The sequence below is a fragment of the Penicillium odoratum genome, assembly GCF_028828045.1.
Source record: "Penicillium odoratum strain IBT 22623 chromosome Unknown utg000004l_segment0_segment0, whole genome shotgun sequence".
Taxonomy (NCBI): Eukaryota; Fungi; Ascomycota; class Eurotiomycetes; order Eurotiales; family Aspergillaceae; genus Penicillium; species Penicillium odoratum.
In genome coordinates, this window is record NW_026643146.1 from 1,261,315 (window position 1) to 1,278,578 (window position 17,264).

Consider the following 17,264-nt stretch of genomic DNA (forward strand, 5'->3'; position numbering starts at 1 on the left):
TCATTGCACCGCCCTCCGCCCCACCCCATTGGGAGGCCCTGTTGAAGATGGCAACAATGGAAATCACCGAGGAAATTATCCAAGAACTTAGACACCGATTTGAAGAGTCTGCGATCAAATGCTCAGAACGATGTCTATACCAATCTTCAAAATGGTACACCCAAAAACAATCTATACCGCGTCACTTGTTGAAGAAAGCTGACAAGAATGTCGCCATCCAGGGCAGCAGAGATGCTAGACTCTATTTTACCAGTTAATCATGAAGACACCGACGCTGAATCTTCAATGGATATTGCAGAACCCCCCATGCCACCAATCAACCCATACTTAGGCGCACAAGACCCTGCCGAAGCGGTGATGGAAGCCCGAGAATCCCACAAATACCTCCTGGCCAAATCATACTTTGATACTCGAGAATATGACCGCTGTGCGGCGGTATTCTTACCTCCGACCACACCTCCCGTACCTCTGTCTGTAGCCTCTCCAAACTCGAAATCGAAGCAACCGCGCACATCTCTGAAGGGCAAAGAGAAAGTATCGCCATTCCAAGGTTCGAAAGGTCAACCGCGGAGGAATCCATACCCAAAACTCAGTCAAAAATCGCTTTTCCTTGCCCTATATGCGAAATACATGGCAGGAGAGAAGCGCAAGGATGAGGAAACAGAGATGGTGCTGGGCCCAGCGGATGGTGGAACGGCGGTCAATCGCGAATTACCGGATCTCGCCCGTGGCTTGGAAGGCTGGCTGATGGAACGCAGCTCCGAGGGCCTTGAGGATCAGGGACAGGGATGGCTAGAGTATCTCTATGCCGTCGTCTTACTGAAGGGGCGGAACGAGGAACTGGCGAAGAAGTGGCTCATTAAAAGTGTACATCAGAACCCATTCCATTGGGGGGCATGGCAAGAGCTGGGTGACCTCCTGGCCAATAATGAAGACGTAAGTTGTCGACTGGAACCGATGTGATACATCACACTGACAGCGCTTGCAGTTGAAACAAATCGTGGACCGTCTACCAAAGAGTCTCATGACCTTGATCTTCCACACCTACAGCAGTCAGGAACTTTATCAAACCACACCCGAGACATACAAGGATCTTCAACAACTTCAAACATTATTCCCTACCAACGCATTCCTCCAGACACAAGAAGCACTGCTTTATTACCACGACAAAGGTAAGAGCAATGTCATATATCATTTAGTCTCCAATGTATTAACCCGAAACAGACTTTGACAAAGCGGCTGAGATATTCAATGAAATTCTGGCTACATCTCCACACCGGTTGGATAGCCTTGATCACTATTCCAATATATTATATGTCATGGGTGCACGACCCCAACTGGCTTTCGTCGCTCAGATTGCTATTGCCACCGACAAATTCCGCCCTGAAACGTGCTGTGTTGTGGGAAACTACTATTCCCTGAAATCCGAGCATGAGAAAGCGGTCATGTACTTCCGGCGTGCACTGACACTCGACCGCAACTTCTTGTCGGCTTGGACCCTTATGGGCCACGAGTATATAGAGATGAAAAACACACATACCGCTATTGAATCATATCGCCGTGCTGTTGATGTCAATCGCAAAGACTACCGTGCTTGGTACGGTCTGGGTCAGGCTTACGAAGTCCTCGACATGTCTTTCTATGCCCTGTTCTACTACCAACGAGCAGCTGCCCTTCAACCATATGACCCGAAAATGTGGCAGGCAGTAGGCTCGTGCTACGCGAAGATGGGCCGCATCGAGCAGAGTATTCAAGCTCTAAAGCGTGCCCTGGTTGCTGGAGCCTATTATGCAGACGGTGCTTCAGGCATCGGTGCAAGCCCTGGCCCTGGTGCCCGCAAGATTCTCGATGCAGAGACATTACACCAGATTGCAACTCTTTATGAACGACTTGACAATGAAGAAGAAGCGTCTGCCTACATGGAATTAACCCTGCAGCAAGAATCCGGCGGTGCTCCTGTGAATGAAGATGGAAATTCAGACGAGGACGACGAGTACTCTTCTGCTTCTGAACATGCTACGCATAGCGATGAAGCCGAGAATTCTGGCGATGATGAAGACGGACCTAGACGACGTCGCCGGAAGCCTCGTCCTCGAACCTCATCATTTGCCATGCAGAATGATGACTCCACCGCTACTGAAACATGGCACCATGGCACTGGTCCCACGGCAACCACATCTAGGGCACGCTTGTGGCTGGCGCAGCATTCTCTGCGACATGGTGACCTAGACCGTGCGGACCAACTAGCTGGAGAGCTTTGTCAAGATGGATTTGAAGTCGAAGAGGCGAGAGCGCTCATGAGTGATGTTCGAGCCAGACGGGAAGGTGATAGTTAGTCTTGCTCCTTTCAGTCTTCTATTGCATTATTTGTGGGTGGTTATCTCCATTGTCATGATAGCATGGCGTTTAGTGTTGTCCTGGTCATTGATCATTACGAGTTGGCGCAATTCTCTTCCAATAATATCCAGGAACATTTATATTGACTTTTTTCTCTTGATGTCTGGCAACTGGAATTCCAGCTTTGAACTAGTAGGTACATGTCTCCGCTAACCATTGAAAAGCAATGGCGGGTCGATGCATACATACTCCCCCAGCGCTAGAATGTCCCCCTGATCAAAGCTGACCAAAAGAGCTGGGGGGGCCCTGGGGTCTTGTTCAACACCAGAACTCAAATCTGGCAACTGGGTGTGATCAGATATATCCCATCGAACACATGCGAAGTAGTATTGCTTGCCAACATCAGTCCAAGTAGTGCGCAAACAGAAATTCGTATCCTCAGGGCAAAGGTTCCGCTCCAAAATAAGAGAGTCCAAGAAGAATATTGCCCCTTTGGGGGGACATGATCTTTTCTGGATAGCCCGAGAAACAGATATTGCCGTTCTGTGAATCTCTTTACCCAATGATTCTCCGGCTGTGTTGATAAGAACAATGCCGAATGCCATACCCTTCGACGCGGCGGAGGGGTTGGATTCAGATAAAGAAAATATTGTATTATCGGATCCTAGAATGTCCAAGAACTCATGGAGAAGGGAGTCGTTAGGTCTTGTTGAGGACTTGAATTCGGAGGGGGTCCCTGGCATGTATATTGGGATTGTTGTTAAAGGAGACTTGGGAGGTTTTACCTCCGATGTAGCATGTTCACGGCTTGAGATTTCTTGTCGATGCATGGAAATCAAGCTGATTGCTTTTTGGCCATTTGAGCGCGTCGCCTTCGCCTTTTTCATATCACCAGATTCATCCCTTGCTATTTTGGTCGGATTCTCGAGATCTTGCGAGGCTTTGTTCTTTTGGCCACAGGTTTGTCGCTGGGACAAATTCTCATTCTCGGATAGAACATTGGCTTTCGGGGTAGAACGTTCCAAGTCGATTGGTAGCAGTGTCTCGTCTACGTATAAAGCAGGAGCACTGTCAAACTTATTCAATCGTTCTTTGTTCACAGCTTTCTGGGATGAGGGCTGATGTGGGGGAGAACTTGGAAATGACCCAGAATAGTTTTCATCACTCGCTGTTCCGTTTGAGCTTTCAGGTCCTGAATGGGAATCTGGCTCTGCACTCGAATTTTGGGAAGATGGGGTTTCTGATCTTTGTACAATATACTGGTTGAGCCCGCTGCCAACCTTGAGGCGTTTGCGCCAAAGTTCTCTCTCCTCCGATGGGTCTGTGATAGATGCAGATCTAGCTTCTTCTGCTAGAACTTGTAGTTCCTGGAAGGATGCCGCATCTTCAAAGCTTCTGTCCGTGTGTAACTTTAAAATGCGAGGAAACCGAAGGGTAAAGTACCTCGCCCCAGAAGGCTTTTCGAAGCCACCGCCCATTACCTCGACCACAAATGGTTTCTTGAAAAGTTTGGTAGCTTTAGAAAGACTGGCATGTCCATATTCAACCTCAAAATCATGGATATCTTCAGAATTTTGGGCAACAAATTCTCCGATCTGATTGAGCGATTGCATCAAACTGTGGTGCATACAGTGGCGTCCAACCACATCTATGATTCGGAACCGAGGAGAATCTCTGGACTCCAGAACATCCTCTTTGTTCAGAAGACAGGCCACCAAAAAGTGTGTCCATTTCACTGTTTTAGGAATTCGAAGAGATGCAGCGTCTCTGGCATCATAGTATCCACCAATCAACACAAGGTCAACTGTATCCCCAAGGCCTGGAATGTAGTCTTTCTTCAGTTTGATCCATCGGCCAAAGGAAATATCCACTCCGGCAGAATGTATAGCAAAATAAGGCTCGTCACAGGCCTTCAAAACAAGACCTTCCCAGCGCTGAGTGATTGCCTTAGAAAAGCTGGCCTCTAACCAATGCTGGCTATCCGGCTGGTCAAAGCTCAATATTTCCTGTTCAGCAATCGCAGATCGACCAGGGATTGTCCGTACTATATTTTTCAATAGTAAACGCCGTTCGCGATGTGGCTTCCTCAAACAGACATTATCATCTAGGAGGAGTATGTCGAAAAAGACAATCATCAGATGCTCAAATGGCTGGGGTGGTGAATCGTTTTCAGTTCCGATACATGTTCCAGACCGCGGTAGAAATTTCCGAAGCTTATGGAAGCCCGCAATGTCACCACGTTTATCGCTCCAGACAAGTAATTCACCTTCGAGAATGCAGCGACGGGTGAATTTGCATTGTGGGCTGCCCATCTGAAGAGATTCCTCCAAAATTGGCATCAGCCCTGATCGATCTGCGGTGGAGTCTTTGCCGCTCTTAGAGAAGATCTGTATTGAAGTTTGCTTGTTCTCGAAATTGATATGAATTTGGCAGTATTCACCGTCGTATTTTCTTTCAACACTCATGCGGCGGTGGCCTGTCAACTGGAGACAATGGTTGATGCTTCGTGCCTTATAGTACTCGGGTCGCCCAACTTTGATTCCTGTCCGTGGGCGTATATGGTCTAGTGCAATGGCACAGAGGCTAGCCGCCAATTTTCGATCTGGACGAGGCGGGAAGTGTTTCATTGGCTCGGAGTCAAGCATGTGGAAGGCCCCTTCAAATGTATTTTGAAACTGTAGGAGATGAGGGAGAAGAAAGTGAAATTTCTCTAGTATATACTTCTCAGGAAGTGTCACCGGGGCGTAACTCTTCAGGATCATGCGAGTAAGCCACTTTGCATCGCGGCTGCACAATCGACGATATAAGGATGAAAGAATTGTATCGACATCCACTGCAGTATGCTGACGTCTGACCTGAGGACCTGAGAAGCGGCATCTCGAGGCAATCAAGTTCAGAGCTTCGTCGATCTCCTCGGCCGAGACCTGACGGTCACAGGGAACATAGTTCTCGGCTTGACGCATAACATTCTCCACGCATTGTCCTAAGTCTGGGCCACCAGGACTTTGCCACTGATTTAGCTCTGATATGCGCGAAGAGCCTAGACCCAAGCAGCGGCCAATAACGCGGCTGAGTGAGGTAGCCTGAAGCCAATATACTCGGTCTGATCGTCTCTCGGGAAACATGCACGATAGCAGAGCCAGCCTGTCTGTTTCCGGGTGACTTATATGACGATAATGCCGGGCAAACCATTTTGCAATGGTTTGAAAGTCCGGCTCATCCTTCTTGACTGTCGAGGCCGCCTTACACGTTCGGTTGGCTTCAAGACTCGACAGCAGGTCACAAAATAACGCGAATTTGAATCCCATGGGGGATCAAGGTAATAAAATCACATAGAGCTGGCATTGAATGATTTTTCAACCTGCTTAATCGTTCAGAAGAAGAGAAATAGAGATTGAAGAAAAACGAGATGAAAACGCGAAATTGGTGAGCGGGTCGTGTCCATGGAACACGAAAACACGTGACGATCTATATAAGTCAACGGGTTATTGCCAAAGTTGATATGAAGCATATACTACTAGTAGTACTAGTTACTCATCGCATGTGCAGAATTGAACAACTCCCAGTTATGAATTTTAGTTAGATCCATATGCATTCCTTTGAAAACCAACGCTAACTTCATTCTAGTCTCGGTATGAAACCTATTCCTCATTGATACTAATGTCTATTTGAGAGACAAAAAAGACGACCCATGCCATTCGCCCAACTCCAAGATTTTGTGTAGTATTGACACCATTGCCCCCGGACAACATAAAGAGAGAACACAATTGTGTCCATCAGAGAATGCCCTGCTTTTTAAGATCATGATAAATTCTCTCGGGCATAACATTACCCTCAGCATCCTCCATCTGCACCACATTGTCTCGGGAGTCTCGCTCCTTCTTGCGATCCTGTTCTAACTTCTCCCAGAGTTGCATTGCCTCCTCAATGCGAGTAATCTCACGGAAGAGGTTGGTGTTTGATGTAATACCTAGGCATTTGAGACCGTAAATGTGGGGCGCTTCCGAGAAGTGCTTATCGAATGCTCGTCGACCCATGTAAACAAAATTTCCACAAATTTCACACGGGTATTCAACTCCAAGACCGTGCAGCTTGTACAGCCAGTATGGAATAGGCTTGCCATCCCAGGCCAGCGGTAGGTTCAGTGGATTGTAGATCCTCTCCTTGTCCTCTTCGTCGTCAGATTGGTCACCGCCACGGCCTTCACCAAATGATTCGGGCTCAGCCATCAATGCCTCGCGTTCCATTTGACGTTCACGCTCGGTCAGACCTTGTCGGCGTACGGTATTGCGTCTTGTGGCTTCTCGCTCGTCCTTAAGTGCGTTTGTGAAGGAACGCACACGATGTTCTCGTACAGCGACAGCACGCTCCTTCAAGTCCTTCGCAAGTGAGGATGTCGAAGGTTTGTTTGTAGAAGGTTGGGAGTCGTCATTTGATGTGCCGGCGGCTTTACGAGCCTCTGCGGCCCGAATGTGTTTCTTGCCGGTCAAGTGGTTTCGGTAGACGTTCTCGTTGGTGAACTCCCTCTCGCAGTCTGGGCACCATATTCCCTCGCCTGTTCCTCCTGTGGCAACTTGTTCATCTCCCCAGCCGGGAACTTCCTTTGCTGCCCATTGCTTGTCGAATTCCTCGTCGAAGCTGGCAATCAGCGCATCGAGATCCTCCAGAGGCTTCACTCGCTTGAAAAATCCCTCGAGGTAGCTCGCGAGTTCACCAACGTAACGGAAGTATTTATCAGAGATCTTGTCTTTGCGCTTAATATTTAGTAAGGGCGGATTGAATCCATCGAAAACATCAAGATATTGGATGTAATTAAGGCGCTTGACTCCCGGGAGGTTCAGGTATTGCTCGTGATTGCTTGTCAGGTCCATGTATTGTCCGAAACATTCTTCGCCCGTGAACATGTTATCGACCTCTGAGTAAGACGACTCGCCTTCGGCAGGTTGATGACGCTTGTATGCCTGCTCGAGGTTCTCGACTGGCTCATTCGGATAGCGCTTGTGGAAATCTTTGATTTCGTCCAGTTGCTTGTAAAACTCCTCAAAAGGATCGCCTGTGCCAATCGACTGCACCTCCTTCTCGCGCAGGCCATCCGCATCCTTGTAAATCTCCAGCAGTCTCTTGGACTGTATGTCAATTCGGTTTATGAAATTGGCAAGTTCATGTTCATTGGATAATTTCTCACGGATCTGTGAAACATACGTATTAATGTGCGGATCCATTATATCATGCTGTCGGCGGACTTACATTCCGAGGTTTGTCGGCCACGCGATCAGCAATGGCCTGCTCCAACCTCTCGAGATCCTCGTGAATGAATCGCTGATCTTCAAGAAGCATTTTGGATAGGCGACCAGAGTATTGCTATTTTTGGGTCTGATATTCCAGGTGAAAAGAGACCTGTACACAAGTCAAGAAGAGAAGTTCGCGGAACCCAAGAGCTGCAGCTTTGCGGATGGTCATGTGACCGTACCGCTTCCATCGCAAAAAGTCGAACTTACTTACGCCTCACGTAGGGATCGATCTTTTTTAATACCATCCTATTTATTTGCCGTGAACGGGAATTTATCAAAATGGCTGACGGAATCGACAGACGCGCTGAAGGTAAGCGGGTCCCCGAGTTTTGGTGAAGTGAGCCTTTCTAATATCAGCCCAGAGCGCATGGAGTTCAGCACTTCCAAGGAGGTTACGGTGGCCCCAACCTTCGAGGACATGCACCTGAAGGAGAGCTTGCTTCGTGGAATCTACGCTTACGGTTACGAGTCCCCCTCGGCCGTGCAGTCGCGCGCTATTGTTCAGATCTGCAAAGGCCGTGATACCATTGCGCAAGCCCAGTCTGGTACCGGTAAAACTGCGACTTTTTCGATCAGTACTCTGCAGGTCATTGACACTGTTGTTCGCGAAACTCAAGGTAAATTAACCGCTATATTTTTACTGCTGAATCCATCTTATTGACTTTGAATTTGAAGCCTTGGTCCTTTCCCCGACTCGCGAACTTGCAACCCAGATTCAGTCCGTCATCATGGCGCTCGGCGATTACATGAATGTCCAATGTCATGCATGCATTGGTGGTACCAACATTGGCGAGGATATTCGAAAGCTCGACTACGGCCAACACGTCGTCTCTGGCACTCCCGGACGTGTCGCTGATATGATCCGCCGCCGCAACTTGCGAACCCGTCACATTAAGATGCTCGTCCTGGATGAGGCCGATGAGCTTCTCAACCGCGGATTCCGAGAGCAGATTTACGATGTCTACCGTTACCTTCCCCCGGCGACACAGGTTGTGGTGGTCTCGGCCACTCTTCCTTACGATGTGCTGGATATGACGACCAAGTTTATGACCGACCCTGTGCGCGTTCTGGTTAAGCGTGACGAGTTGACACTGGAGGGTATTAAGCAATACTTCATTGCCGTTGAGAAGGAGGAATGGAAGTTCGATACCCTGTGCGATCTTTACGACACATTGACGATCACTCAAGCCGTGATCTTCTGCAACACCCGCCGCAAGGTCGACTGGCTGGCTGACAAGATGCGCGAGGCCAATTTCACTGTGTCCAGCATGCACGGCGAGATGCCCCAGAAGGAGCGTGACAGCATTATGCAGGACTTCCGCCAGGGCAACTCTCGTGTCCTGATCTCCACTGATGTGTGGGCCCGTGGTATCGATGTTCAGCAGGTGTCTCTAGTCATCAATTATGATCTCCCTACCAATCGTGAGAACTACATCCACCGTATCGGTCGATCTGGTCGTTTCGGTCGCAAGGGTGTTGCTATCAACTTTGTCACTAGCGATGACGTCCGCATCCTGCGTGACATTGAATTGTACTACTCCACTCAGATCGATGAGATGCCCATGAATGGTGAGTTCATGTCCCTCGAAAGTCAATTTTGGCTTTGGGTTACGTACTAATGTTGTTTTTCTCCAGTTGCCGATCTGCTCTCATAAAGGATTCAATCCTGCTCTTAGCCCTCACTTTTGAATGAACTAAAAGTGACTTGCGTGTTACCACTTGGCCCGAAGCCATGCCCACCTTGATTCTGGGAAATCAAGTCCACTTGACTTGAAAAAGTCGGGGACTTTCTTTATTACAGATTGCACAGATCAAGGCAATGAACGGATCTCGCGTGGAGGAAAGGGAAAACAAGATAATTCTGTGAGATTGCAACATCACCAGTCAACCACCATCAGCCACTAACGCCATACAAACCAGCTCCAAATTGCCAAACAATGTCGCAGGTTGCACTCATGATTTAACTTTCAAATTTGACACATGGAGGCTTGAGCAGCCTCTTTATTTTATGTTCTTATTGGTCATTCTTAATTTACCCCGGATGTTTTCTGCTAGGCGTTTTGAAGGATCTGCACAAAATTTACATTAAAGTTTTTTGACCGGCAAACGCCTCTGCAGGTAATTGTGTACAGTATATTCAAGGTGACCTGGTGTGCACATGAAACTATGCTTGGAACCAATAGCGCCAACTTAACTAAGACAAAACCTTGAAATCCCTGGAGCTCATATGAAAAGACAGGTCCAGTTTCAACCTCAAACGCCGATGGAATGGGAATGAGAAAGGAATAGATCCAAACATTTAAAAGCAGAAAGGTAATTTCAACGTATACCTCTTGTGCAAGCATACATAGGATGTCGTTATTCCTGTATTAACTGAAATGCTTGAAAAAATCAACTCTTTGCGGATCTGCTCATGGAATGAGAGGCATGTTGCAGACAGGACAGGTTGGGGTTATGGTGTATACGATGTGGAATGTTGCGGAGTAGAAGAGAAACCCGAGAAGGCAAGAAGAAATGTAAAAGCAACGTAAAACTGAAGCCAAATGTGAATTTATCGGTCTTGGAATCAGGAAGCTCCAGTGTGTATCTCGGCCTTGGTACCCAAAAAAGCGCCATGTGATGCCACTCGGCATTTCGGCCCGGAGAACGAAACGCCATAAACAATCTTGCTAGCTGGAGGCTAGTTGCGTCAAGAAATGGTGGGGATGGTAATGCTAAAATGAATATGTTGTCCTCATGGCACTCATCCGTGGGACACCACTCGTTGACACACCTCGAGTGCTAGGTCCTCCTGTCGGGCGAGAGCGATTATGATCTCGAGACCAACTGAAAAGATGAGTTAGTGGAACTGCACGAGAATTTCCGACTATGTAGGAGGAGAATATAAACTTACATGCGCACAGCACGGTCATCGCCTGCCGAAGCAAACATAGTGGGATCTGCTGGGTTCCACGATATTGAGTTCACGCAGCCTTTGGAATGCCCATCAAGGGTCTCGACTAGAGATCCGTTCTCTTTGTGCCAAATGTAGACTTTTGAGTCTTAAGGCTGGTCAGCGATACATTCAATGGATCCGAATAATATAGAACTTACCATCGCTGCCACTGACAATGAAGTTTTCACCAGCTCCGCCGAAAGTACTGCGGATCACAAATTCACCTTGCTTGTGACCACTGAAACGTCGCACCACAGCAGCAGTTTCGAGGTCAATGAGTTGAATTTCACCCTCTTTCAAGTTCACGAGCATATGCTTCGAATCACGACTGATTGCGATGGACGTCGGCTTGCTGGACAAGGAGAGGCAATAATCTTCTTCGTAGGTTTTGAAGTCAAAAACATGGATTTTCGAATCTGTGTCTGCGGCGACCAGTCTCCGCCCATCGGGGCTGATCGCGCAGTCTTGCACTCGGAATCCACCTTTCCACATGTGCAATTCTGTTCCGTCAATAGACAAGTGACATAGTTGAGTGTTCGGGTCAAAAGAGGAGGTCACAAAAGACTTTCCGTCTGGTGCCCAGCCGGCAGATGTCACTGGTTCGGAATGGTTGTTGATGGTAATAAGGCATTGGCCAGTCTATTATTGTCCTTCAGTGAGCCAATACACAGAATGAAAACCTTCAGGGAGATCTTATATCTTACCTCGACATTCCATAATCGTGCTTTCTTGTCCTGAGAACATGTGATAAGTTTTGTGTCATCTGGGCTCCAGCTAGCAAAAGCAACCCCACTGCCATGGTCACTCAATCTGCGAAGTACTGTGAAATCTGCAGTATCATATATGAGTACCATCCTGTCCATGCCCGCAGTGACTAGTTTGGTGCCATCATGAGAAAACCCGCAATACCAGACTTCATCTGTGTGCTGGGTCAGATCGATGCCTACTTCTAGAGGGAAGTCATTCCGGTCGCAGAGATGATCTGAGTAGAGCGATGGTGACTGTGCGGTATTGTGGTATAGGCAGTTGTTGATTTGGCTTTGCTTCACGTGGTCCAGCAAAATAGCCAGGCGGTGTTGAGGGATCATGACCGAGGGAGATATTGATTCTATACCTGGGTTAGCAGAAGCCAAGGACTGATTAAGTATCAACCCTTACTGGATAAGTCTGCCAGAAGGCGTTCTCGAGATGCCTGGGTAGAACCATCCCAACCCGCTTGTTCATATAACAGCTGAGTTGGCGACATGAGCAGACTAGACGGTGAAAATGTTAGCAGAGCAAGAGAAAAACCGTACGAAAGAAATTACCTAGAAAGAGCATGGAGCCGATCAATGTCGTAATTCAAAGGCGTCAGTTCTTGCCGTAACACACCTAATGCCGCACCGTAATTGCCTGCATCTAGGAGTTCCAGGAATTTTTGCTGGCGTAATAAGAATAGCATCTCGTTTCTATCCGCCTCCTCTGCTAGCAGCAGTGTCTCCTCGGATGCCGATTCCTGGCCATTCTGTGCTTCACTACTCTGGAATGATTGAATGAGAATTCTCTCAGCTTCCGGCCAGCGTCCACCGAGCACCGCACTGCGGAAAGTAGCAACGCCTGCCGTCTCCAGTTGGTGACCACTCTCAGCACTCAACGCAGAGGCTGACCCGCTGTAACCCAACTCATATAAACTCTGAATCAAAATCCGAGTCACCTCCTCCCGGTCATGACCATAGTATGTTTGGCTTGCTGGAGCTTTCCCCGCCCCGTTGGCATGGGACTCTCCATTTGCTGACGCGGTCGCTTGGCCGTTCAGGTTGGTTTTCCTTGAGCTAGCCCCATTAGAAGCTTGTGAGAAGCCGTTAGTGCCTGATAACCCATCAGCACGCATGGTGAGCAGGCGCCGGCGCTTGCGGGATGGAGGGCGGCCGTCGGTTCGGCCGGGTTGATGAGTTGTTTCGTCTTGGGCCGCAACGTCACCGACCCTTGAGCCTTCTAGTTGCGAGGTTGCTGCCGTTTCTGTCGTTAGGGTATCGGGACTACTTTGTTGTAGACGACGACGTCGAGGATTAGGTGTCCGGAAGCTAGTAGTGCCAGGCGGAGGCTGGGAGGTTGTGGAGAAGAGCTGAGTAGATCGGGCGTCGGGAGCACGGGGATTGGATACAGTGGTATCGAGGGGCAAAGGAAGTTCAGGGTCGTCGGGAATGATATATTGATGGGGAGGATTGTCGGCCAGGTCGACCGTTTTCAGGATCTGCACAGTTCCCTAGCTCTTTGGGAAGAACCAGGTGAGCAGACCAGTGGCGGATAGGGAATGACCGGGGATAGCTCCAGTTGTCTAGGAGTCTAGGAGCGTGACGAGTGGAAGATACTCGCAGATTTGACAGATAATTCACAGGAAACTTAACGTTTGAAATGTGTTCCCAAGGTAAGCATCAGAAAATGAGGTATGAGGTATGAGGTTCTCGAAAATGCGGGTATCTCCCCTCCTTGGAGGGTTTGGGGCGGGAGTGGGCTTATCGGTGAGCCAGTGATGCGATCCAGTCTCAGGTCACAAGAAAGTCAGTTCCCTGAGTCACAAGGATGAAAATAACCAAAGAACAGGAATTCGGCATGAAAATGATTGTAAAAATTTATCTGAGTTAATAAGGCCTTCTGGTAAGGCCAACAGCACTTAAAAGGGTTCTGGAGTTACAGAGACTATAGAATAGATCGTCTAAGCAATATTACTACTATGTATTAATATGCATTCCTATTCAAACTTAGTACTAGTAGTACTTATTAGATCATAAGCATGACTGCATCATCCGCTTCAGCACAAAAATATGGTTCATTATCACACTGACGACATCATGATGCGCTTAGTCATATGGGGCAAGAGCTAACTACCAAATATAAGAAGCACCGGTTCCCCTGGTAATAATTACTCTAAAATATTCTCGACTGATCAAGTATCAAATATAACCTCCTTATTAAATTCTCATCCAATCTCCTAAACAGCCAAAATCACCATGGGTTGTGGCTGCGGATCCACTTGCTCCTGTACCGGTGCCCAGGGTTGTACTTGCACCAGCGGCAAATGCGACTGCCAGGGATGCGGAGTATGTAGTCTCAAGCTGATCTGATACCTAAGGCTGACCATAATCTATAGAAATAATTTCATCGCGCCTTCTACGGGTCAAACACACCATACCTGTGGACAAATTACCGGTATCAATGTCAACGTTTATTCGGTCTTTACATGCAATCATCTTTAGCTGGGTATTCTTCCCTTATGAATCTTACCTGATTTCAGACAGGCTATTGAAAAAATTCACTCAAATCACTATCAAATTGATTGATGTAGCGGATACTTCAAGATCATTATTATAGCTATCTATTTAGTTCCCTTTACATTTGTCAGGTATGGATGAATGATATAATCTCAAAATGTCTATGATCTGAAAAAAATGAATATGGATAGTTTGGAGATATATACAACTGAATTCTGGTATGAGTTTCTGGGCTTAGGGTTTTTGGCGGTCAACCTAAACAGAACAGGTCTGGAGCTTCCAGGCAAGATGCGTAGGGGAACGATACCACTATATTTGTAGCATTTTTCTATAACATTTTATGACAACGATATACATCAGAGGTCAGGAATTTTATTTTGGAGAAGTAGATATTCAATTCTATATTGTCTAGTGTTAACGGGGATTTTTCTATATATATAGTTAATGGTATCGCTTTTTACTACATAGACCCGAAGTGATCCAGAGTGCATACTGTACTTTCACTGTGAGCTAGATCATGCACTTACATATACCCTGGTACTACATAGCAAAGTAGACTATAACCTAGAGCTGGAAAATGCTCCGACCGAAAGATTTGAACAATCTTCTACCTAATTTGACCGAAGAAATCTTCAAGGGCCATTGTTTTGTTCAGAGTGCGGAAGGCCTTATAGAGGTGCCTTATATTCTTCAAGTTACATCTTTCCAATGTTAGTTTGCCTGCATGAACGGACAAACATCAAATTCAAGGTGTATTCCCCCCTTAAAAATAATAATTGATCGGAGGCGCCAATCCCTGACAAAGGATTGGATGACAGCTTAGAGGAACTCCACGACCTCAGCTCCCTATTGGATTGGCTGGCCATGGCATCCCCTCAATGGATCAGGGATCCATCTTACAAGATAGAATTTCTCTGTCTTGCCGAATGTTAGGTTTAGGGAGACCTCAATTGAAGACTCGACCGTCCCTTCTGGTCTTGATTAGTGGAAGTGAGCTTAAGAAGCAGCGTGCGTCAACACCTCCACCGCCCGAGCTGCCACCGCTTCCAGACTCGCCCTCTCCGACTAACTCGACCACCTCCACCTCCCCCATCTCCTCCACATCCACACCAAATACCTCCACGATGGGCTCTGAAGACAATCAGGAGCATGGCAAGATCTTCTCGGTCTCCGGACCAGTTGTCGTGGCCGAGCATATGATCGGTTGTGCCATGTACGAGCTGGTAATGTTCCCCCCAAGCTCCCACCTCCGAACCCGTGCTGATTGCGGGATTCCTATAGTGCAACGTTGGACATGACAATCTCGTCGGTGAAGTCATTCGGATCGAAGGAGATAAAGCTACCATTCAGGTCTACGAGGAAACCGGTATGAGCGCCTCCCATCTCCGGGCCACGTATACGGTCCACCAAACCCCCTCAATGGCATTGCTTACTGACAACCCCTTCAAACAACAGCTGGTTTGACGGTTGGCGATCCCGTCACTCGGACGGGTAAGCCCCTTTCCGTCGAGCTCGGACCCGGTCTGATGGAGACAATTTACGATGGTATTCAACGACCCCTCCAGGCCATCTCTGAGAAGTCCGGAAGTATTTACATCCCCCGTGGTATTTCCGTCAATGCGCTGGACCGCGAGAAGAAGTGGGAGTATAAGCCCGCTGGCTTCAAGGTTGGCGATCACATCACCGGTGGTGATATCTGGGGTATCGTCTTCGAGAACAGCCTGGTAAACGAGCACAAGGTCCTCCTGCCCCCGCGTGCCCGAGGTACCATTACCCGGATAGCCCCAGCTGGCAGCTACACTGTCGCAGAGAAGCTGTTGGAGGTCGAGTTTGAGGGAAAGAAGACCGAGTTTGGCATGATGCAGACCTGGCCCGTCCGTGTGCCCCGTCCTGTCAGCGATAGACTTTCGGCCGATATGCCATTCATTGTCGGCCAGCGTGTGCTGGATGCTCTTTTCCCCAGTGTCCAGGGTGGTACTGTCTGTATCCCCGGTGCTTTCGGATGTGGTAAGACTGTCATTTCCCAGTCTGTGTCCAAGTTCTCGAACAGTGATATCATCGTCTACGTGGGTTGCGGTGAGCGTGGTAACGAAATGGCGGAAGTCTTGATGGATTTCCCTGAGGTAAGCATATTCAGGTAACATTCCTTTTGTGGCTCCATGTTGACCATTATCTTACCAATAGCTTTCCATTACCGTTGACGGTCGCAAGGAGCCTATTATGAAGCGTACCTGCCTCATCGCCAACACCTCGAACATGCCCGTGGCCGCCCGTGAGGCTTCTATCTATACCGGTATCACTATTGCCGAATACTTCCGTGACCAGGGCAAGAACGTCGCCATGATGGCTGACTCCAGTTCTCGTTGGGCCGAGGCCCTGCGTGAGATCTCGGGTCGTCTTGGTGAGATGCCCGCTGATCAGGGTTTCCCTGCTTACTTGGGTGCCAAGTTGGCATCTTTCTACGAGCGTGCCGGCAAGTCCAGCGCCCTGGGAAGCCCCGAGCGTGAGGGCAGTGTCAGCATTGTAGGCGCCGTCAGCCCACCTGGTGGTGATTTCTCGGATCCCGTTACCAGCAGTACCCTGGGTATCGTTCAAGTATTCTGGGGTCTCGACAAGAAACTTGCGCAGCGTAAGCACTTCCCCTCAGTCAACACCTCCATGTCCTACAGCAAGTACAACGCTATTCTGGACAAATACTACGAGAAAAACAACCCCGAATTCCCCCGTTTGCGTGATCAAATCCGTGAGTTGCTGTCCAAATCCGAGGACTTGGATCAAGTTGTGCAGCTGGTCGGTAAGGCAGCTCTCGGTGATTCGGACAAGATCACCCTGGACGTGTCTGCTATGCTCAAGGATGACTTCCTCCAGCAGAACGGTTACAGCGACTACGACCAGTTCTGCCCTCTGTGGAAGACTGAGTACATGATGAAGGCGTTCATGAGTTACCACGATGAAGCTCAGAAGGCCGTCGCCCAGGGACAGCAATGGAACAAGGTTCGCGATGCCACTAGCGACCTCCAGACCGCCCTGCGGAGCATGAAGTTCGAGGTGCCGGACAACGAGGAGGAGATTTCGGCCAAGTACGAGAAGCTTCTGCAGTCCATGTCGGACCGATTTGCTTCTGTCTCGGATGAGTAGACGGGCATCTTTTTGCATTTTGCGCATATGTTTATTTTCCGGCCTTTCCCCAGCACATTACCCTGTAGTTATGTTCAATCCGATTTTCTTCTATGAGGCAAAATCTTTCTTCTAGAAACAATTTTACAGTCTCGATATTCCTTGACGTCAATAAGGCGACAGAAAAACCATTTGTACCTAACTTAAGTCTAGACCATATATAAGGTGGATGCCTATCACCGCCACTCTTCATCCACCGCCTTTGCTCTCACACCAACAAACACACTTCCGCTTTCCCGTCTTTCGAGAATCGCATTTGCTCTCTATTTTTCT

General features: G+C 48.3%; 6 protein-coding genes across 6 annotated transcripts; 3 read left to right on the plus strand and 3 right to left on the minus strand.

Annotated features, from left to right (window-relative positions):
* Positions 1-56: 56 nt before the first annotated feature.
* On the plus strand, positions 57-2,336 carry N7520_004732 (anaphase promoting complex subunit CDC23; the record flags this gene model as incomplete). The annotated part of the gene is made up of 4 exons (XM_057138666.1): positions 57-180; positions 254-936; positions 989-1,172; positions 1,225-2,336. 4 exons carry the CDS (start codon positions 57-59, stop codon positions 2,334-2,336), a joined length of 2,103 nt encoding a protein of 700 aa, XP_056996873.1.
* A 210-nt stretch (positions 2,337-2,546) lies between these two features.
* N7520_004733 (ATP dependent DNA ligase domain protein) lies at positions 2,547-5,645 on the minus strand (the record flags this gene model as incomplete). The annotated part of the gene is made up of 1 exon (XM_057138667.1): positions 2,547-5,645. The coding sequence occupies one exon, from the start codon at positions 5,643-5,645 to the stop codon at positions 2,547-2,549; it is 3,099 nt and encodes a 1,032-aa protein (XP_056996874.1).
* A 468-nt stretch (positions 5,646-6,113) lies between these two features.
* Positions 6,114-7,674, minus strand: N7520_004734 (SF3a splicing factor complex subunit PRP9; the record flags this gene model as incomplete). Its single annotated transcript, XM_057138668.1, has 2 exons — positions 6,114-7,526; positions 7,585-7,674. 2 exons carry the CDS (start codon positions 7,672-7,674, stop codon positions 6,114-6,116), a joined length of 1,503 nt encoding a protein of 500 aa, XP_056996875.1.
* A 233-nt stretch (positions 7,675-7,907) lies between these two features.
* Positions 7,908-9,247, plus strand: N7520_004735 (ATP-dependent RNA helicase eIF4A; the record flags this gene model as incomplete). Its single annotated transcript, XM_057138669.1, has 3 exons — positions 7,908-7,938; positions 7,991-8,245; positions 8,304-9,247. The coding sequence occupies 3 exons, from the start codon at positions 7,908-7,910 to the stop codon at positions 9,245-9,247; spliced, it is 1,230 nt and encodes a 409-aa protein (XP_056996876.1).
* A 1,095-nt stretch (positions 9,248-10,342) lies between these two features.
* Positions 10,343-13,396, minus strand: N7520_004736 (WD40 repeat domain-containing protein; the record flags this gene model as incomplete). Its single annotated transcript, XM_057138670.1, has 7 exons — positions 10,343-10,454; positions 10,522-10,669; positions 10,722-11,202; positions 11,268-11,671; positions 11,722-11,816; positions 11,871-12,796; positions 13,385-13,396. 7 exons carry the CDS (start codon positions 13,394-13,396, stop codon positions 10,343-10,345), a joined length of 2,178 nt encoding a protein of 725 aa, XP_056996877.1.
* A 1,344-nt stretch (positions 13,397-14,740) lies between these two features.
* N7520_004737 (H(+)-transporting V1 sector ATPase subunit A) lies at positions 14,741-16,952 on the plus strand (the record flags this gene model as incomplete). Its single annotated transcript, XM_057138671.1, has 4 exons — positions 14,741-15,037; positions 15,096-15,180; positions 15,270-15,937; positions 15,999-16,952. The coding sequence occupies 4 exons, from the start codon at positions 14,741-14,743 to the stop codon at positions 16,950-16,952; spliced, it is 2,004 nt and encodes a 667-aa protein (XP_056996878.1).
* Positions 16,953-17,264: the final 312 nt, after the last annotated feature.